General features: G+C 41.9%; 1 protein-coding gene across 2 annotated transcripts; it reads right to left on the reverse strand.

The window, feature by feature from the left end:
* Window positions 1-718: 718 nt before the first annotated feature.
* On the reverse strand, window positions 719-22,658 carry rnf150a (ring finger protein 150a). 2 transcript variants are annotated; one of them, XM_079500015.1, is made up of 8 exons: window positions 21,882-22,658; window positions 15,056-15,306; window positions 12,241-12,312; window positions 11,920-12,002; window positions 11,608-11,704; window positions 10,582-10,798; window positions 10,000-10,081; window positions 5,801-5,900 (listed from the first exon to the last, which is right to left on the reverse strand). In XM_079500015.1, the coding sequence occupies exons 1-8, from the start codon at window positions 22,333-22,335 to the stop codon at window positions 5,897-5,899; spliced, it is 1,260 nt and encodes a 419-aa protein (XP_079356141.1). In that variant the 5' UTR covers window positions 22,336-22,658; the 3' UTR covers window positions 5,801-5,896. The 2 variants fall into 2 exon arrangements, with proteins under 2 accessions (XP_079356140.1, XP_079356141.1); XM_079500014.1 differs by lacking the exon at window positions 10,000-10,081 and having other exon boundaries at window positions 719-5,900.

Genomic DNA, 22,658 nt, shown 5'->3' on the forward strand with positions numbered 1-22,658 from the left:
AGTGTTTGTATTAATTAAATGACATAATGAAAATGAAAACATGTGTAACATAACTATGTACAAGTAGGCCTACAACATACCCTCACTGCATTATGATACCCTCACAACCACATTATGCATTAGAGAGAAATCATTATGTTCTAACAGCACTTTTCCAATAGCTAATAAACCAGAATTAAGGCCATTGTGGAGTAGGGCGTTACCAAAACATTTGCCCATACAGCATCTTGTGCAATCATTCACTGATACACGAGGAATGGAGGGCGGTCATATGGTAAGGCTGGGCAATATGACTCCAAATCAATATCACGATCATTTTTTACTTTAGCCTCAATTACGATGTATGAACAATAGCCAAACTACAAGCTCATTGTGAGCTTATAGATTGTCTACTTTCGCTACTTTCGCATGCGATCACTGTCCCACAAAGTATAACCAAGCCCCCAGAACGGCTGGCCAACGTTGAAGCTGCCACTACCCTACTGGCCAAAACTGGAACTGCAGCATGTTCCGGGACATTCATGGAGGTGGACGGACGTTCCGGGACCTCATGTGCGTCAACCATGACCTCAAATTTGAGACCTCTCTCAACATCCGCTCGCTTGAGCCATTGAGTTATAATGCTACTTCCGGGTGCTTCAAACGCCACTGAGCAACTTCCATTGAAATGAATATCGGGGGGGGGGGGGGGGGGGGGGGCAGGACTGTCGCTCCCGGTCTGCTCTCTATCCTTTATAACTCTATGAGTATAATATAGGGCTTAAGTGGTTAATCATATTAGTCAATTTAGTTGGTTATAAAAAAACGATTAGAATTTGTTCGTTCCGATTCATTGATATAATAAATAATAAAGATTATTATTGGATTAACCTACCATTAACCATAAGATTTCGGTTAATTGCCCAGCCCTAGCATATGGACATCAGGACATGTGCTTGTTATGTATCAGAGTCCCAGGTGGCAGCACAGTCACACAGAATACATAATCATTATAAAACGAAACCACCAGTGACTGCTGGTTCAATAGGTCATCTGTGCTTCTCAAATGTACACACAGTTTCAAAACTCAATATGTTGGGGTAAATTTGAGTGAGAAATGTATTGGATCAAATCAAATCACACAAAACAAGTGTTTGATAGCAATATGACAGAACATGAGGAAATAATTTATGTTGCCGAATAAATACTCAGTTTCAACATGCAACCCTAAAACCAAGCTTCTACATACAATTGCGCTTCTACTGTGAAAATGTATTGTCCTTTAGTCGTTTTATTACAAAAATACAATTCTCATACTAGAAAATAAGTGCCATTCCACCGGCATAGAGTTCCTCAAGAAAAAGGCAATAATCCCCCTGCCCCAATTCCATTTAAATCTAGGTCTGCTTGTATTCCTTAAATGCCATGTCAAGCACAGATTCCATAGAAGATTCCATCAAAACAGCTCCTTTTTAGATTCAATAACATGCAACTGTAATCTGTGATGTGGTGTCTAAGGCAGTGGAATTTTGTTTAGTGCCATTGAAGTCTGTATATTCAGGCTTTAATTTGAACTCAATGCTATTCATGTGATTTTGCTTATTAATGTCGCTCCTCCCTCTCAGGTGTGATAATGAGTTACAGGTATATCACCTGGTGTACTGTTGGACTAGAACTAAAATCGGAGTAAATTCCAACCTCCATGGCACATGATTGAATACTACTAATCCACAAGTTAACAGTCAGTTATTAATCAGCCAACCCCAACCCAGAGCCATAGAGTAAGACAGAGTTACGATACTGAGGGGGCAGAAAACGGAGTGCTCAAGCGCTGTTCATGCAGCCTGAAGTGACAAGCTGGAGTTTGAAATACATCGTTTTCAACGGGGGCGGCGCAAATATCAGCAATTTTAGGCATGTGTGCAACATGACAACTGTTTTAAAGTATTGCACAGTGACAACTAAAGTCTCTGTAATGTCTAAAATAATGGGATTTAAGAGTGGGCTGTTGCCCACTCTGTCTTACTCTATGGCTCTGAAGAATGTTCACCCCAGAATAGGGATGCTTGGGTGGTAATCGAACTAACTTGTAAAACTGAAAACTTGCAGTAGTCCCCAGGAGTTGAGATTCACTGGCTTTGAAAAAACGAAACAATGAAAATGTACTGTACAAATATGCTAAAATACAAACTTGGAAAATAAAACTTGGCACAGACAACGGGCAACTTGTTGACACAAACATGTGCTAATTGTTCATCTTTTTTTCACCCGGTTAAATTGGGTGGCTACCGGACACGCATACAGCATTATGTCAATATTTCTTGCTCCCACAACTGTCCCCTGTTAACTTAACAGTAAGGATATTGTTACTGTAAGGAGTTGTGCTAGTACATGTGCAGCAGTTTGTAAAGAGGGCAGTGGGGTACTTCTTCGTCGCTGTCTGGTAGAAAACGTGTTATCTTCGTATCTCAGCTTTTTTCGTAAAATGAATGTCCTGTACTTCGTCAAACTACAGTCACACAAAAGTAGCAAAAATAAACAAGCTCATGACACGTTGTGAGCTTATAGATTGGCTATATTTGCTATTTTTATTATTATAAAAAAGATAAAGTGAACGTGGTCAAGTCTAGTTTGATAAATATTGTATATTGTAACAAGACTTAATAATAACTAAATTGGATCTATTTGAACACAGGTTATTTTCTCTTTTTTTTAACATTTCCTGAAAAGTAACCGTTTTGGACATACAAGGTTTCCACCCGACAGCGACGCTTTGGAGGTTGGGGTGTGTGACATAATTTCAAAAGCTGCATCACCACATGGTGAGCTATGATTGTCACCACTTGGAGCACAGGTGAGAACAGCCTGTGTACATTGGTCTTTTTCAACTCAACCTCACGGGACGCACCTTAAGAACTTCTGAAGGATTTGTTTTAGAGAGGATAAAGAACTACAGTACAGTTGATACGACCTCACCGTCTAAGTAACAATACATCGTTTTTTTAAGACATTCAGAGGTCATTGTGTACGATGTGGACATATATTTAAATGTCTCTGTATACTATAAACACTCTAAGACTACTGTGAAAACACTTCAACAGATATTAGTGTAAAACGAAAAGGATCACGTTTTTCAAAGGGCATGGTTACACTGACCCGAGTATGGAGTTTAAAAAGCTGGTGGAAATACACACCAATCATTTTGACATTCAAAAGTAAAATGCAGCTATAGGTTGTGCATTTACCACATGTAAAGTATTCATATTATATAAGAAGGTGTAACGACTATTCTGAAATATGTTGGCAGTGATCTCATACAAAGAAACGTAACGAGATATCAGTCACAGGATCCAGATAAGGAACACTGGAGTCTGGAGTCTGCTACTCCTATTCATATTAATCCATGGCAGATTTTGGTGGAATACAACAGGTGTTAATCATTAAATGACGATGGACAATGAACATTGTGCCAATGTGCCATGTCATTCTCATGCATTGAGAATGATGTAACGCCTATGGTAGAGTACATTAATGCAATTTAAACTGGCAGTTGTTGGTTTGTTCTACTCTTCCATTGAGAAATTTAAACCCTGATGTCAGGTAGCCCTGCCTGAGGCCCATAGATATCCCAGCAAGCACAGTCAGGACATGGATGAATTAGTGGTGTCTCGATTGGGGCCAGATCAAGTCAAACCAAGTCTAGCCAGATCTGGCCCAGAATATCACCTGATTTCAACCAACATACATTCTGCCCACTAAGACTGACATCCCTGGATGAATCAGAGTGTCCGATCGAGGCCAGATCAACTTAAGTCATAATATCATAACTAGTCAGATCTGGCCCAGAATAAGCTATATTATTTCAACTGGTGAAGACGTCCTGGAAATGACGTAAAGATCATCCTCATATGAGCTGGGATCTGGCCTAGTCCTGAACGTCACCGGAGGAGTTGGAGGACATCATCATATCATTATGACATGATTTGGCTTGCTGGGATGGTTATGAGAAGTAGAATGTACTGTACGTGGAATGCCCAGGTTTGAATCCTGGGTTGCAATTATCTAGCCTGGCATGGCCAGGTTTCCAGGCTAGCACTACCTCTCTTTGTTCGGGAGAGGACTCAAAACCTACGGATTGCAGCTTTAAGGACTTCAGGGTATTATATGGCCCTATATTATCTTTTACCCTATGATTATCCTAGCAGGGGTGTCAAACTCATTGTAAGTCACATGCTTGACTGCACAAAATGTGACTTAATGTTGGCTGGACCAGTTGTCCACATACACATACTGTGTACACATACATATGTGTACACATACTGTACATACTGTATGCGCACAAACACGTCTGTGTTCTGTATCTCTGTCTCCTCTAGCCTATACATAATTTATTTTTTAGAAATGTTGTTTCCTTATGAAGAAGACTTCCTAGCAATCATTTACATTCATTATTGGCATTATTTACACTTATAGTCTACAAGAATATTGTGATGTGAGATTAAAAAACTGTTTTGGTTGTAACATAAACAGATCACGTGCACTCACAGATCCATCATCTTTTTAGTGGGCAAAGCTGAAAGTGTTTCAGCTATGATGCATTTGTTTTTTTCATCCAGTGAAGATTTACTTAGAAACAATTCCACAATGGCAGAGTTCTCTAACAGCACGAGAGCAGCTTAACAAAACAACGTATTAAGACTTTGTTTCCTTGTACCGGTCATCCCATTAGTGACACACGCACGCACAGGTCTGAGAGACATGCAATTTGAGCAGCCCGGCTCATTTCCCCTCTGCAGTCTATTTTAATTCGAAAGGCACAAATATTATTTGTCATAGTATTCGGCAAGATGTTTGTTGCGGCCTTGGATTTTTAACATTAACCACCTTGTCGAGGACCTGGACAGACTGGGGGTTGACAACGAGTCGTGCACAGTGGGTGGTAAAATAACCATCTATCATTTTCCTACAGTTGCCAGCAGCAGGCTATTTAAAGTGCTAGGGAGAGATAGAGGCAAGAGAGTGGCCTAAGAAGAACTGCCATACAGATACAGATACATAAGAAATTGTTGTGAAAAGAAAGGAAGAAAAGTTATTCCCAAAATCATCCCAAAGGATGGATCCCTCTTGGGTCGGGTGTGGCACACGTGGTGATTTACACCCCTGTCCTAGGAGAACCTCATTTGACACATCCAAATTAACCTTGTCATATTAATTAATCTACAGCCAACCCCCAATGCTTTTGGGGCCCTTGGAGGCCTGGGCCCCCAAGACATAGGGAAACCACAGTACCACTGCTTTAGAGCTTGCCAAAATGCCAAAGCATGGTAAGCTTTCTTTTTGTTTCCAAAAACATCTGTGTGATATGTTGTGATTAATTGGTGACCTGGTGAAGATGGTTTGTTCTAGGATTAGTTTTGCTTTGTTTTATTGCATGATATAATTTGTATTGTGATCAATTATTGGTGAAGCTTAAATTCATTTTGTTTGAAAACTAAGATTACTTTCTTTGGTAGACAGACACACTCTACCTGGCACCCCTAATAATAACAATACCAACTGCTGCAACGCATGAGAAACCTTTCTTTTGTCTGTTCAGTCAGTCAGAACAGATAGAAACGGATGTTGTGCTGCTAAGTGAAGTCATATTTCCAAACTCTCTTTTTTGTGAAGCCACTTCCAGACTGAAGCCAAAGACACACTGAGCCTCCGGAGGTCCCCGAGTGTCCGTTCCACCCTGTTCTGATCCTCGTCTCTATGGCAACATGCCATTATGTAATTCTTTTCAACTGCTTGGCTGTGATTGACTCAGGACTTCAACTCGCCACAATCCTGAACCACAGACAGATCGATGCTGGATATACCCACCTCCACGGTCATGATGGGAGAGGTGTCGGAGTCGCTGCTCAGAGAGTGGTGCTCACCTGACATAGAGAGAGCAAAAAGACAGGTGTTTAAAATAATATATTTTATGAAACAGTTTCAACAATACATTTACTTTGTCACGACAAGCCCTCCAATGACGATGACAGATCTCACAACACAATGTTAAATTGCTAGCATTGAGATACTGTATTGGTTAAAGGACCACTTCACCACTTTTCAACATCTCTTCATATAATTGGTCCTCACTAATGTTCATGATAAAACACCACCATTTTTTCCTACTCAGACTGTGTCTCATAGGAGGGCTTTGGGCAGTTCGGACACCCGTCCACCAGTGACATCATCATTAGGCAGATCTTTTTTAAAACAAGGTTTTAAAATATATTTAGGTTTTTATTATCGTGAGAACGATGGCTTCAACTTTTGCATTGCAACTTCTCAGGAAAAGAAAGCCTGCCGTTTCTATTAGCTTGGATTCACCATCGATGATGTCACTGGTGGACAGGTTTCTGAACTGCCCACAGCCTTCCTATGAGACACAGACTGAGTAGGAAAAAATGGTGATGATTTTATCATGAACATTAGTTAGGACCAATTATAGGAAGAGAAGTTGAAAAGTGGTGAAGTGGTCCTTTAAGATCAAACATAAGTGAGACAAAAGTAGCAGTAGTAGTTGTGAATGGATTTTCAACACTAGTGTCTGCCTAACACCAAGGTCACACACACACACACACACACACACACACACACACACACACACACACACACACACACACACACACACACACACACACACACACACACACACACACACACACACACACACACACACACACACACACACACACACACACACACACACACACACACACACACACACACACACACACACCTCATTCCTAGCGCTTTCAGCTCTATTCCAGCCTCTAGGGTACAGTATAAAACTGATATAAATCCTCGGCTGAGACAAACCAGACTTCTGGCACTAGGGCTTGGCCGGTGGACAGCAAGAACAATAATAAAATCAGCAGGGAGCTCATTCAATGACATCAGGTTGAAGAAAGCAGTGGTAATACAGTATGCAGCTATGACTAAGTGGCTCTATACTGTTCTACAACGTCCATGAAAAACAGACTGCCTGGCCTGGGCCGGCCAAGCGACACAGCGTGTCACAGGTTCGAGTCCCGATCCCGATCATTCTCCAACGTATTTGCGACCAAACACAAACACATTCCACATTATATTAGACATCTGCAATTTGAAATTGGTGATGTGTAACTGTTGAATATTGATGAGACAAAGTTTAAAACAAATTATGATACTTCATACAGTGACATTCATAAGATACATATTCTTCCATAAGTCTCTATTTGACTAAACAGAAGCATTTTGCTCCGATGTGTTTTATATTCCTCCCCGTGGATGTTACTCCAGTAACTCCCGCCAGTAGCAGTCTACAAACAGGGAGGTTAAGGTGCTTTGTGACTAACGGCCACAGTTCTGTGACTGTGACTCAGCAGGACTGAAGCCTGTGTTCAGTGCAACCCCACAAGTCATTCCTCCTGACATGGTTTGTTTGGTTTTCGCATCAGGAACTTAAAACACAAACTAAAAATCACACCCGTGTGAACTGAGTGGTGTAAGGTCTGTCTGACGTAATGAAATCATGTCTGACGTAATGAAATCACACCTGGGTGTGATTTCATTACCTGGCTTTTTTTGTGCAGAAAAAATGAGCATGGTTGCTATGTTCACCCTGTTCACCCGGGTGTGATTTCATTACGTCATTACAACAGGGTGAACATAGCAACCATGCTCATTTTTTCTGCACAAAAAAGCCAGTTGTAGGAGTGGTTTACACCACTCAAAAAAGCCAGTTGTAGGAGTGGTTTACACCACTCAAAAAGCTGTTAGAAATGTGCAGTATGGTTTTGGTCTAACATTTCATGTTTAAGGCCAACTGATGGTTTTAATCAGAGTGGCATACAGAAAATAAAAGACGGTGACCTTGCTCAGTGACAGGGAATTTAATCACTATAAATATAAAAATCACACCTGTGTGAACTGAGTGGTGCAAGGTCTTATATAGCCTGATCAGCTGTGGTCTGACGTAATGTCAGTGACCATGGTAACCATGCTCACCTGTGCACGGACACGTACACAGGTACACAAACATACAGACAAAGCTGGTTGTTGGAGTGGTTTGCACCACTCAAAAATAATATAAAAAATCACACCCGTGTGAACTGAGTGGTGCAAGGTCTTATATAGCCTGATCAGCTGTGGTCTGACGTCACATACTAACCATAGCAACCATGCTCGTTTTTTTGGTACGAACACGGGTACAAAGCCAGTTGTTGGAGTGGTTTGCACCACTCAAAAACACCCGTGTGAAGTGAGGGGCACTAATATATCAAAGTCTAACGCATGTTGATTAGGTGATGTAATGGATGGTGATGTAAAACAAACATTGAACTAAAGACAAACATTAAACCTGTGTATAGGAGGGGCTAGCGCCCCTCAAAAATAATAAAATATAGATACTTGCTCACTGACTATAAATTGCCCTTAAAGGGGAATACCACTAGCCGGGGAGCCACAGGCCCACAATTGGACAGGACCTGTGATGTCACACCATACTTTTTATGTGTTTTTTCTATTAATTTGGCCATTAAGGTCCACAGAATGAGAGGCCTGCTCTGCCGGAAACATCGCGAACAAAAGTTATGGGCATTTTTTGTATACCACACCATAGACAATCAATACAAGGCAACATTTCCCAAATTGCATCATGCTTTAAGTAGCATGTGACAATTGTGACATGTCAAACTAGGGGGTTTTCATGATTCTGAATCCATTCCAAGCATCAGTTTTGCACGAAAAACACTCTTTGGCCAAAATTCGGCCATAGCCACTTGCCAAAATGTGCCCAAATGTGCTGCACATTTGTGCTGACCTCATCACATTTGTGATGACGGCTATGACAGTTTTTATGCCAAGGAGTGTTTTTCGTGCAAAACAAATACTTGGAATGGATTCAGAATCATGAAAACCCCCTAGTTTGACATGTCACAATTGTCACATGCGACTTAAAGCATGATGAAATTTAGGACATTTTGCCTTATATTGGTTGTCTATGGTGTGGTATACAAAAATGGCCATAACTTTTTTTCGCGATGTTTCTGGCAGAGCAGACCTCTCATTCTATGGACCTTAATGACCAAGTGAATAGAGAAAACAAAAATAAAATGTACAGCATGACATCACAGGTTAATCCTTTTCAACATTTTTTCAACATTTTCAACATTTTACTATTTCATTAATATACCTTAGAGCTGTTTCAGACCTCCAGAATGGGGTGACTTTTTTATTATTTCCACACAACAGCTCTAAGGTATATTAATGACATAGTAAAATGTTGAAAATGAGTGGAATTCCCATTAAGAAGAGTGACAGCTAAAGGTCTCCTAGGGCGATAGTTTCTAGTTTCTAGGTTTTGTAGAACCTTTGTGATAAAGGGCATTGGTAACTAACTGTGCAACAGGTTGTTTAGGGTAGGTCTTGTGCAAGCTAATAGGGTATCATTACAAAGGAAGCATTAAGCTGTTCCTGGACACTGACATTAAGGTATAATGTTTTGGTTCATAGCTCCACCAGCTGCAGCTGGAATTTCAGCTGGGGCAGACAGGAAATGGGCTGCACCAGTGTAAACACACGCCTGTGGCACTCTGAGGCGGAGAGGCTAAGGGGCCAATATGTGCTGGCAAACATATGGCACGCACACACTTAAAACGTGTCAACATGCATTGTATACATGCATGCACATGTGCGCACAGACACATACGCATGCATGCACGCACGTGCTAATAAGGTGGGAAGCAGCTGCATGTCTACAAGACATACAGTGCTTTAGTTGTTGGCATATGGTGGTGCCATATGAAACAGAACTTTCTCACCTCTCTTTATATAAACTGTACCATTGTATTTGGGCTAGCTTGTGACTTTTAGTGAAAGAGAACACTATTCCTTCTGTCCTGTATTGCCCAAGAGGATCTAGGGAACTGATTGAGGAGCACTCAGACAGGTGACGTCTGGCCTAGTTTAAGGCCACAGGCTAAACCATTCGGGCCCACTCACAATAATGTGTGCAGTGAAGAAGCAGGACATTGTTTGAGAGGAACTGTGCCCTTTTTCTGGCAAAGACAGAGCCGCTGATGTGCTAGAATGGAGAGAGAGAGAGAGAGAGAGAGAGAGAGAGAGAGAATTATACTAGTTCCAAGTATAGTGCCCGCAAGAGATGCATTGTTGTAGATAGATGTGCTACAAGGCACTCCAGAGACAGAAAATATTGCTTTATCTTATGTTAGAGAGAGAGAGAGCAGAGAGAGAGAGAGGGGGGTGGGAGACGGGAAGTTAAGGGGAGTGTTTAATTAAAGGTGAATTTATGTTGAGCTAATGGTATTTACTATAGCAAATCAGTAATTATACTGACACCACATTTCCTATTTATGCAGGACTCCTGCCACAATGCATTACTTATATACACCATGGGGTGTTAGGTAGCATGTCTTAATAAAGCAGTACTGATTTTCATTGCAGTTTTTTCCACCAACTTTGTCCTGCAAGACTTGAGCTATGTAAAACCTCAGAAAAACTACAAAGCTGCATTGTACCTGAGATTGTATAGGTATTAGGTGTTCTGTCCTCCACCATACTTACTGCTGGCAGTGTTGGTTAAGCTTTCACCGTCTTGTGGTGGCATTCCTGGGTCATGGTAGAGAGGCTGCAGCCCTATTGTCCTCCCTGCCGTGTCCTGCAGCACCACCGAGCTCTCGTTTAATGTGATGTCACTGGCGCCAGTGATGGGGTTGCTGGGCGGACCCCCCACTGAGGCCTCATAGTCGGGTGGGATGTCATCCAAGCAGTCTGCATGGGGCTAGTAGAGAGTCATTGCATAAGGGGACTTGAGGGATGACACCAAGGGACATGGTACCTCATGTGTTTCCATGGGAACTTTCACGCAGTATATTTTCTTTTTAATTTAATTTTGTTTTATAATTTATTAGATACGTAAGTAAGTCGGTCGGAGAGGCTTATTGTCGGTATCAGCCAGAGCATGGGAGTCTGTCCCCGTTTCGCAATGTGCTAGACACATGAAATGCTGGTGGAGTGCAACACCTACCATCAGCTCAAGCCGTACTCATACGCTGAGTTGATTGAACCCATGACGCCGAGTGCTCCACTGACTGAGCTACCCAGACACAATGTTTGGCATTGTAATGCTTTATTTCAGATAGTTCAGTGTACAGTACAGTGCAATTAAATCACAGGCAATCAGACTCAGAGAAGAGACATAAGTGACAAGATGAGGGTCAGATTAGAACCCAGATCCTCGCATTCCCAAGGAGTTTTTGATGAATTGAACAAGGTGGACCCTCTTGTAAACAAGTGTAATGCTGTATTGTGTCGTCCACTCACAGTTAACAGTCTTTGTATTGAGTTGTGCTTGAAATGTACTGTAATTCTGACCGATTAATAAATATTTCAATCACACACACACACACACACACACACACACACACACACACACACACACACACACACACACACACACACACACACACACACACACACACACACACACACACACACACACACACACACACACACACACACACACACACACACACACACACACACACACACACACACACACACACACACACACCATTAAAAATGTCTTACCGGTATGCCCAAGGCTTTGAGGATGTTCACTTTACACATGGGACAGGTACGGTGATCTTGTAGCCAGGGGTCCACACAGTGCTTATGGAAGACATGCCTGAAAACAGCCATCCAAACCAAAAACTGACATGTCATGGTGGACTCTACTGATTAACTGATATAGGATAGTGATAGGTGTAAAATATGCATTAATTCTATACCTATAACAAGGTTAGAATGAATGCATCATTATTGGTAATGACAATGTTTTGTTGCTACTACTTAACTTCTATGAACTGATGGATAATAAATGTTCTAGCTTGGTTGTGTTACCTGCAGGGTAATATCCTCACAACATCATTGGGCTTATAGCCCTCGATGCACACGGCACAGTTGTCAAAGTCTGACTCCGTTTCCTAGAATAGAAGACAAGAAGAAGACTCTCTCTGTTTCTTATCTCATAAATCAAAACAAGGAGGAGGCTCCAAGTACAAATGAGATACATTTGAGCCACTCTTTACAACCTTTTCTATAAACGATATAGGAACACAAAGTTGATCTGCCTTGCCTTCAGATAAAACATAAGACCATAATGTTAATTTAGGGTTAGGGTAAATCAGTTGAATTCCAATGTTACTGAAACCAAGACTTTACCTTGTCTCCTTTCTTGATGGTCCGCACTTGAAGCTTGCTGATGGCCTTCTTGGCTGCATCTCCTAAGCGTCTCTGTAGGACAACAGCAGGAAAATCATTAAGATAAGTCATAAAAAGACGCTTACTCGCTCAGGTGGCGCAATGGTAAAGTGCCTGCCCACCACCGCGGAGGTGATGGTGTTGGAAAGATGGCGAGAAAGGCCATTTTGTTATGTATTTACTGATACATATTTACCAATATGAATATGAAAAGCCCAATACCATAGTGTCAAAGGAGGCAGCATCCTAAAGCTGCTTTTAGAAACTAAGTGGTTAAAGTGGACATACTGAGACCCTTTCGGCATGAAAAGCCATAAACTATTAAGATAACCTTTGAATTAGAACATATAAATCATCTGGACTCTGGAAGAGTCCCGTTGAGGAGAATTGGAAGAATGTAATCGAGTAAAAGTACTCAAGTCAGAAGGACTGTAAAACCTTATTAAACAAGTGAATATTAACTTTATCTTTAATGTTAATATGTTAAACTGTAAATCTATATTAATACCTTTTAAGGATAAATACTTTGGAGGAAAACTACAATACTAAAATGAGAGAATTAGGCAGAGTAAAAGTATCAGAGTATACCAGAATACCTTAGAATGAGTTTGACACAGACACGAAGGAAGAAGTCCACACACCAGAGCTATAAGGATTTTCCATTTGATATATATTACCAATTACATCGGGAGAGAAATGGCAGGTCCGTACAGCGTTAAAAAGATCTCTCCCTGACACATCATCAGTGACCATATTTTATACTGTTATGATAACAAAACAAACTCTGACATAGGAAGTATTCAATTTGAGTTCAGAGGGTAGACAAAAAGTGAATAATGGCGACACCTATTGTCGGGAGGCCTACTTGGGATACGTGGCAAATTATACTTCCGGTAAAATCCCGGAAGTGTGACCGAAGGGAATCGTAGTTCTTTAAGTAAATGTAGTTCACAGCCCAAGTTACTGACAACCAGCTAACGTAACTAGGAGACAACTTGTCTGCTCTGGCACCGTAGAATAACATGTTGTTCACCAGAAAGGCAGACAATCGGGAAACAAAACAATTCTTTATCTACCCGCCAGCTGGGGAAGAGTGAGATGTAAACTCAGTGGCACACAGGGCATGAATATACAAAGTTATTGGGAACATGTAACCAAATCCCACAAAATAACAGATCTACAACAATTCAAAATTATCCATCAGATGGGTTAAAATCCACCATGGTGCATCGAGCTTTGTTGGGTACACGAATACAATTGGTCCATGTTCAGAGGAGGGAAGCTGGCCAGGGACTCAGGGAGAGTGATAATTCTCACTGTACGTAATCCAATACGGGCTGGGGTGGCACCTGTCACTGTCAGCAGGGACTGTTGGGCGGGAAGAGTAGGCCGGAGGAGTAGGCTCTACGTCCTCCCGGTGGGGGCTCCTCAATGGTAGTTTTTTTTTTTTTAAGTTTTTTATGATTTTAATTTTGTTGTTATTTTTCACATCATGATTATTAATTGAATACCCAGGGCCTGAATGGAAACAAGACCACAAGGACGGTGATATCCTTTTAGACTAAATATTTGACTGTACCTGAATGTACCGTTTACATTTCTGCCTAATAAAGTATTCAATCAATCAATTCAATCAATCAAAGTTGCATAACGATTAAATTGGGGAGACATTTTGCCCAGATTCGAAAACATTTCAACTCTTGGCGACTAGATAAAAATGCCAGATGCAAAGGAGCGAAGGAATAAATGCTCGTTTCCAGCCTAGTGTAAATACAATACTCCCACTGAATATAATTCAAAACATATTATGTTGCGCTCAGGGGGAAAAAATGCCTTGGTGGAAAGGAAACAGTTTTGGAAAAATGTAAAACAATCGTCACCATGGCACCCGTTCCTATGATAACCTGCATGGTGATTTACAGCCACTATGTACGTCACAAGAACCGCCATCTGGGATATTTGTGTCAACAGAAACAAGAGAGATGACAAGGGCTATTTGCACTTTGGGGTCAAAGTGCCAGCATGCAGTCCAGTTTTTGATGGTCCACTGGTTTGCCACACTTGCCACAGGTCCAGCTGCCGGTCTAATTTTGGTCTGCTGGCCGGACAGCTTCGTAGGACACATGCCAGACGGAAAATGACCTGAGCTGCTATCACAAATGAGAACGATGCCAAACTGTACAGAGGCATTGAGGCATCAGATCCAATTTCACTTCCACAATGGAAAATCCCAATGAAAATCTTTTAGATGGCAGTGTGCCCTCAATTGCTTGCCACTTCTTTGTAATGCAGCGGACAACTTCTTGTCGACTTTAAAAGATTAGAGATATAGGAAACAGCCCATGTGTTCCAAAAAGAGAGGAGAGTAGTCTTAGCTACTGCTCCATCAATAGGCCCCTTTCAATGCCCTGTGGACACGACCTCTTTTCCCCTCCATCTGTATTATCATTTACAATTCTACAGCTCCTCTGCTAGAGCTGCTCTAAACCTCCATACCAAAATGGCAGACTGGGGAAAGTGACTGTATCCATAGAAGCGTATTCATAAAAGGGTGTATTCACCATATTCACACGGCGGTCATCTTGCCATTAAGTTAATGAAATGCCACCCTGCTTTTTCAATGCAAAATGCCAAACCAGTGAAATATGGTCTATTGACCATTTATTCACATGCCGGCTACTTTGCTCTACCCAGGGTCCAGGGAATATGAAGGGACACAAGTGATCCTTCTAATTAAACCAAAGTGTGTGCACATGCAGAGTCAGACATACAGTACCTGGTTGCGGTCTCGTGCATTGGCGTAGCGGAACCTCTGGATGTAGTAGAAGACTAGCCAGGCCAGTGAGATGATCATGAGGACAATGAAGGAGATGGAGACGAACACCACAGACGTTCTGCTCACATACTTCTGCAGGTTCCGTGTTCCGATGGTGATGTGCACCATGACGGTGATATTTCGCTCTAGCAGGGCCACAATCTCACGACCTTTAGGTGCCGGGATCATGATGGCGACTATGTCACCCGTACCTGAGGACCCACACAAGGACATCACATATAGTCTCATATTGTCATGTTCAACTCCATACAAACTATTACATGTATTCTATCCACACAAAGATACCCCCCTTTCTTCCACTGTATACCAAGACTTGGTCTATACTTAACTGGCATTCCAGAACAAGTGCACAGGGTTGAGTAAACTCACATTATACAAAGAACGCCTTGCCGAAAGGCAAGGCAAATCAGTTTGATGTGGCAAAGGCTATTTTTATATTGACACTTCCCTGCTGGCTTAACGTTCTTATCAGTTCATGCTCCTGACTTCCCTGTTAATTCATATTGTTCAGCTAAGTTTTGCTCATCCTTTCCCTCTGGGGAAATTAATGTATTTTATCATTAAAGAATATACAGTAGCTCGCTCAGCTCACATGTGTCACTCACTATTCCTACAGACAGAAGAACATCATCCACCATTGACGGGAAGCTAAAGGAAAGGAGTGCATGTGGACATAAAGCCTGAGTGCGTTCTCATTCTCAACAGGGTGCACCAGGGATAATACAGCCTGAGCAAATGTCTCAGATTTTTTTTATACCCACTCTTGTCATGCCAGTCTGAGTGTACTAGGAATCAAAGCTTCTACAGCTACACTTGTTGTTGCAAGTTGCTGTAGATATGAAACGAGATGGGTCTTGTGCCGTTCTCTGCAGCAGCGGGCTTAGCAGGCTGGTGTTTTTACCAGACCTGTGTCAATAATAGCCTGGGAGATCCGGCCCATCGGCTCTGGTCATTGTGTGAAGCTGTACAATGTCCACCGCATGATGATGTCGCGTGCTGACAAAAGCTGATCTACAAACTCACAACTTGTCACATCCATGACGTATACACTGGTAGACACTACAGCAATAGGCACAACTCAGGCTTTTCATGTCACCACCACCGTCTACAAAACAGAGACTCTTGTCTCTTGTGCAGTTCTACTACCCTACAAGGAGTCAACCAAAACAGTATTTAGAGGAAAAACAAGCACAGGCTCATAAGTGCAGCTTTAGGGGTTTTCAGTGCACTGTGGATAAGAGAGTCTAAGGTCCAGTGCAAGCAACATCTTCGCACACGTGCACGCACGCACACACACGTCTTCCACCAATCTACCAGGTCAATCTGTATTAGCAACATGACATGGCACGCCAGTCACTCTTTTAAAAGTCAGCTTTAGAAAGACAATTCCTGCAAAATAATGTAGCTAGGAGTGACCATCTGGATTCAAGGAATTACAAGAAAATAAGAACGGCCTTGATTCATGATACAGGAGTGGTGTACCGTGTATGGGGAAATTAGGACTACAATTTACTCTTTACACACAAGCAACTAACATGCCTACTAATTAATTTTCAATGAGAGGCAAGCATTCAGGTACTGTAGGAAGACATGGGCAATCTAATAAGACAATAGGTGTAGTAGCCACATGTGGGTGCTGCTATCCTCTGTTGTAGCGCCCACACTGTGGAACGATCTTCCACCTCATGTCAGAGCTTCCCAAACCTTGCCTGTGTTTAAATCACATTTGAAAATTTGCCTGTAGCCCTGTACTCCCTGGCGTTCGAACATGCTGATTAAAAGTTGCTGTTTTCACTGCATTATGTCTTTATGTTGCCCTGTTTATTATGTATTGTTGTTTCGCCCTTGATATTTTAGTGTGTTTTAAATGTGCTTTATAAATAAAGTGGATTGGATTGGAATTGTAGTTTTCCTTTTTCTGCACAATGTCTATCAATTCACATGACGAGTGCAGACTGTGCACTGTGGATCCAGGTGGGTACAAAGATATAGTGTCGGTCGCTGTGTGAAAAACCATACATGCTCCGTTATACAATGATGTCGCATAACAAAAATAGCAATTTCAGGGCTTTTCACACGGTAGCAACACAATGCCTGTGTATTCATTGGGTCCACTGCCCTGCTCTTGACGTTTTTTCTACATGTTGTGTAGAAAAGAGTTAACAGATTTTCAACTCTGGCAGCAAGAAGTCTTGCGTGTGAGACGAGTACGGTGCAGTTTCATAAGACCTGCTTGTTCTATGCCTGTCAGATTCACATCCCCCACCCCCCATTAAAAATGGACTGAAGTGTAGATTGGCTATTTTCGGTACAGTACAGTGAAGTATAAATCAGGCTTAAATGGTTTGGCCTTCTCAACTAGGCTTATGATAACGTCATACAAAGAGGGGCAGGTCAGACTATGTGCAAAATAGCATACATATAGTACTGTATAACACACAGCCTACTTCATAGATGGGTAAAATCAGGATGAGGCCAAAAACAATGCCATTCAAGTGATCCCTAAGCTTGGACTCTTCTCTTTCGTCTGCTATGACGCAGTTAGAATAGATAAAAATAGCTGCTTCTAAAATAGGATGGATAATATCAATCCTGGCAGAAACTAGTCATGGGATCTCCATAATTGAGAAGAAGGGGGAGATGTGGAAAGCCAAGGACAAAATATACTACAAATGAGCAGATGATCTCATTTGTAGTTAGTGCCCTTTATTCTGATGAACAGCCTCCCCACTAGATCATAGAGATGATCACCAAATTAAACAACAACCTCTCGATATGCAAAGTTGCAGAGACATTGTGTAAAGTTAGTGACTGTAATACCAAGTACAAATTCCTCCACCTAGTAAAAACACAGTCCAAAACAACCAAAAGTAATGAAGCAGCCATAAAGATCAGTTGCAAACCCAAAGGCTCAACACTGATAGGATTCATATACTGTACACATGTTGCTTCCACACAGCACTTTGTGTTCCTGTACAAGAGAGGTTTGTGTGCTTTGTCACAGGCAAGACCAGTTTAAGACGTGCCCAATGAGTTTCTTGGCACCGGGGCCTCTGGGCCACTACAGCCCATTTCTGCTGGCTCTTCAGGGGAGAACGGGCATGAAGTATTGGCATTCAAAGCCTTCCCAATCCATTCATCACATCCCTTCATTTCTGCCCCAGTGCATGTAGGTCTATATCCTGCGCTTCTTTCATGGGTTATTTCAACTGGTCACATGTTGTAAACCATCCATTTTTATTTTTTGTCTCTCGACTCTCTCCCTTCTCACCTTACTTGGTCTCATCTTCTCCTGCTCCTCTATTACTCATCTGTTAATTTCACATTTGTCCCTTTAATCATCTCTTACTCATTGTATCCGACCTGGCTCATTAGCAATGTCACATCAAAATCGAATGTGCTATATAGACTACAACATTTTATTTACTTTAACTTGTGTGATTGATACCTTGTTTATTGGAATTATAAATGACGTTCTTAGCACTCACAAATAAATATGTACAACGTTTAATAACACAACGGTCAGATTTTCTGCTGAGGAAAACCTGAGGGATGAAACGCAGCTGCAGACATCGCATATTTGCCCACCTGCCACACATTCCTCTACAACAGCATCTGCATGACTCGGAGTCGGCCATGTGCTACACTTTATAGGGGCATTTCACCAAATAAAACATTCTGATTTATATTTTGTCTAAGCTTTCAGTCAACATCTTCCACAGATTTCACCAGTCTGTTTGGGAATGTTTTGGAATTGAATTCTTAATAAGGCCAGGTGGCTCTATTTGAATTTAATACCTATATTTACCTACCTGCAAGAGCCTTTGTCCAACTTATTTTAGGTCACACAGCCTCACAGGCCTTGATTGGGAAATATCTGACTTCATGCGGGCTGAACTATTTGTGCACAGCACACACACATGCGTTGCCTTCTTGTGTCTACTCTAGGTCTCTGCTAACTACACACTGGGTCTGGGCCTCGATCATTCACTAAACCTTGTCGTACATTTTGTGTATAACCTGAAAGTAAATTTTGTGTATAACCTGAAAGTAAATTTTCGGATAAGTCAATTCTGAAGTGTGATTCATGAAAGGGGGTGCAGAGTCGTGATTTATGCGGCTCAGGTCAGGTGTATCTCATTTAGCTTGTAATCAAATCAAATCAACCTTTATTTATATAGCACGTTATAACACAACCAGAGTTGACCAAAGTGCTTCACAACAAAAGATAAAACAGAATACATCAAGCATAAAAAACATAGCATATAGAAACCAGTGTGAGACATGGGTAATACTGTACAGGAGTGTCTAAAAAGGTTAAAATCAGTTCAGTAGAGGGGGTCCCTCTACTGTACTGTACTGTACTGGCACACCAGAAATCATCATATATACAGTTAATATGTGCGTGTGTGTTTGTGTGTGTGTTAGGTTGCGCACAGGTGGTGAAAAACAACCATGCTGTTTTTGAAAACTTGTACATTTCTATTCTATCTGAAAGCGAGTCCCTCGATAGCACGATGGATCAACTGAATATCAAGGTAATGCTCTCATGTGAGATTAAGACGTTCACAAAGTTTAAAGGGATATTTCACTTAAAAACAAAAAAGAATGGGTCATTTCATCGTCTACTCAGGCTTATGTGTCCATATCCATTCCCCATTCTGATGTAGGACAGGATACTGTTCTACATCAGAATCTACGTAATCCAATACTAATACTGATTTCTCCTACTTAATCAATAAAGTGCTCTCTTGATTCCAGCATCATAATGTTGCCTCAGTCAAATGTGAGCATTATTTTTAATACAAAAGGCTTCTAACTTCTATAATATCCTTTCAACATTTTATTAGCCACACACACACACACACACACACACACACACACACACACACACACACACACACACACACACACACACACACACACACACACACACACACACACACACACACACACACACACACACACACACACACACACACACACACACACACACACACACACACACACACACACACACACACACACACACACACACACACACACACACACACACACACACACACCTCAAAAACTACAACTTGCATAACAAATTACAAGCCCCTGAGGCTGAAATACCACTTTTACTGTCAGTGTTGTGAGTTAATGTGACATATTGATGTCTGATTCATGTTCGTTGTCAGGATGTTTAGAAAACAAAAGGAACATTTTGTGAGGAGACAAGCCCAACTCTGGGCGTTAAAAATAATATCCACTTTGTTGCCAAATTTAAGATATTGCTAAAAAGGAAACAGCAGCAACAATGCTTGTCTCATCTTCATTTCACAATTTAGGTTAGGGATAATGGGTTATGATGATTATGTGTGACTTCTTGTGTGTGTTCTACATCTAAAAAAACATGTACAAATAATTTCCTTGCATTGTTAAATGTGTCTGACTTTTCTCATGCTAGGTGGGTACATTAGCTCCACCTTTAATTTAGGCCCCAGCATGCTTTATCAAGAATGATAGAAACAGATTGAAAGACTATATTAATGACTACTCTATTACAGATCTTGGCCAGGAGAGTTCCAATTACAGCATTGTGCAGTGTGCACTAGCTGTATGTATGCCACTTCTATTTGTAGACCGATCACATGCACAATAGACTGATTCCCGGGGGATTGAAAAGATGTTGCCCCTTACATGGTTCACTGAAGGAGCTGGAAAGGTAGCTTAAGCTTATCCTCCTTTCACTGTGTCAAAAAGCCTGGCAGTGGAGTTAGTATCTTCTACGTTTAATATCCTTAATCAACTCACAAAACATGGTCAGTGGTCAGCTGGTCGCAGCACATACTGTGGTCATTGGTCAAGACACTGACGACAGCACACCAGCGCCTGCTATTCCTCTACACAGATTGAATACATTTGGCCTCAAGTTCTACAGGTGCTCCACAGAGAGCAGCATCCTGTTCCACTGTACTCTGCCTGGTCCAACAAGGCTCTAGGGTGGTGAAGACAAATGGACCAGGAGTGAGCTAAATCTAGACTAAGTGATGCCAGAGGAAAGCCAACAACAGTCAGGGATCACATACATTTCACTCTGGCAAGCTTCGATTCTAGCACAAAAAGTCAGACTGTTTTTGACATCCTCCACATTTTTATTTTTAAGTGGTGCAACCACTTCATTAAGGAGCTTTGTGTGTCTTTGGCTGCCTGGCTGGGTCTGTCCCTGGCTGGCTGGCTGTGTCCGAGCACGAAAATAGCATTTGGTTGGTTTTCAAAACCAAGTGTCACTGTTGTGCAGCCTAACACACACATACATATTAACTGTATATATGATTTCAGGTGTACAGTACAGTACAGTACAGTACAGTACAGTACAGTACAGTACAGTACAGTACAGTGCAGTGACGCCCGGGGACCCCCACACGGTAACTGTCATTTCTTGACCGTTTCGGGCGCGGGGTGACTCGCCGGTACCGGGCCGGCACCCTGGGCGCGTTCATGCGGGTCTGGAATTCCGGAGACCCCCCAGGGACCCCCACACGGAGTTTCACCACTTACTTCACACAGGTGTGATTTCTTTTTTTTTGTGGCTTTTCTCCTAAAAAAAAACATGATCATATTTTGACATGCAAAAACATTTTACTTATTTAATAATAATAATAATAATAATAATAATAATAATGGACTTTGAACCTGAATGCATCAGCCAAAAATACATAATTTTAGTGGGGTTTATCATCTTGAATGTTCAATCCAACTCCAAAAACACTAGCCTTACCTGGGTGAGGCATTGTTATAGTGTCGTTGGCATTGCTGGAGCCCACATTGTAGATGACAACAGCTGAGGCATTATGGCTGGCAGCGTTGCGGATCTTCTCCCTAAATGTGCAATTCCCAGCCGCGATCAATGCCACCCAAGCCCTGTTCTGGTCAATTCTGGAGAACTTGACGTTTGGATCGCAGGCTTGTCTGTCGTGCAAGTGAGAGGGCATCAGAACACGTCCCCTGGCTTCTCTCTTCGGCGAGTGCTCGCCATATCGACCACACTCGGTTTTCTCCGTTTTTATTTCTGCAGTCACAGGGTCCAGATAAGTCATGTTAACAAACGCCGTGTACCACTCCTCCTTCTCTGCGACCGTGAAGTCCAGACACAGCAAATGAACAAAACAAAACGACAGCAGCCACGTCGAGAGAGCCAGACTGCGGCAAGCCTGGATGAGGGACACAGCCATTGTGGTTGCTGCTGCTGGCTGTTCACCTCTCTCTCCCCAGCAGACACTCTGTCTAAGCAGCTACAGTAACCCACCTTGCCTGTCCCACTCGGGCTTAGAAAGCACTAAATGTGTTTGGGGGCCTAACGCATTGAGCCGATAAATCACATTTAAACCCCATAACAAGCGCACTTTGGTTTACAGTAGTGATTTTTAGAGAGTTGCATGATCACATCGAGCAGACCCAGAACACAGAAGCCTCAGCAGCAGCAGGAGCAACACCTGCGAACCATAGTCTGTTGTTGTTCAGTGTCAGCTGTGTTCCGTCTCTGCTTCGGATTGGT

The sequence above is a fragment of the Electrona antarctica genome, assembly GCF_951216825.1.
Source record: "Electrona antarctica genome assembly, chromosome: 4".
Taxonomy (NCBI): domain Eukaryota; kingdom Metazoa; phylum Chordata; class Actinopteri; order Myctophiformes; family Myctophidae; genus Electrona; species Electrona antarctica.

Bases quoted from the DNA above. Each gene is read 5' to 3' on its own strand.
- rnf150a (XM_079500014.1), bottom strand. From the start codon at position 22,335: ATGGCTGTGTCCCTCATCCAGGCTTGCCGCAGTCTGGCTCTCTCGACG. The intron at 10,799-11,607 runs GTAAGACATTTT...ACTCTCTACTAG, and splicing joins TCAAAGCCTTGGGCATACCG to CCCCATGCAGACTGCTTGGA. The intron at 5,901-10,581 runs GTAAGTATGGTG...TCTCTATGTCAG, and splicing joins CTTAACCAACACTGCCAGCA to GTGAGCACCACTCTCTGAGC.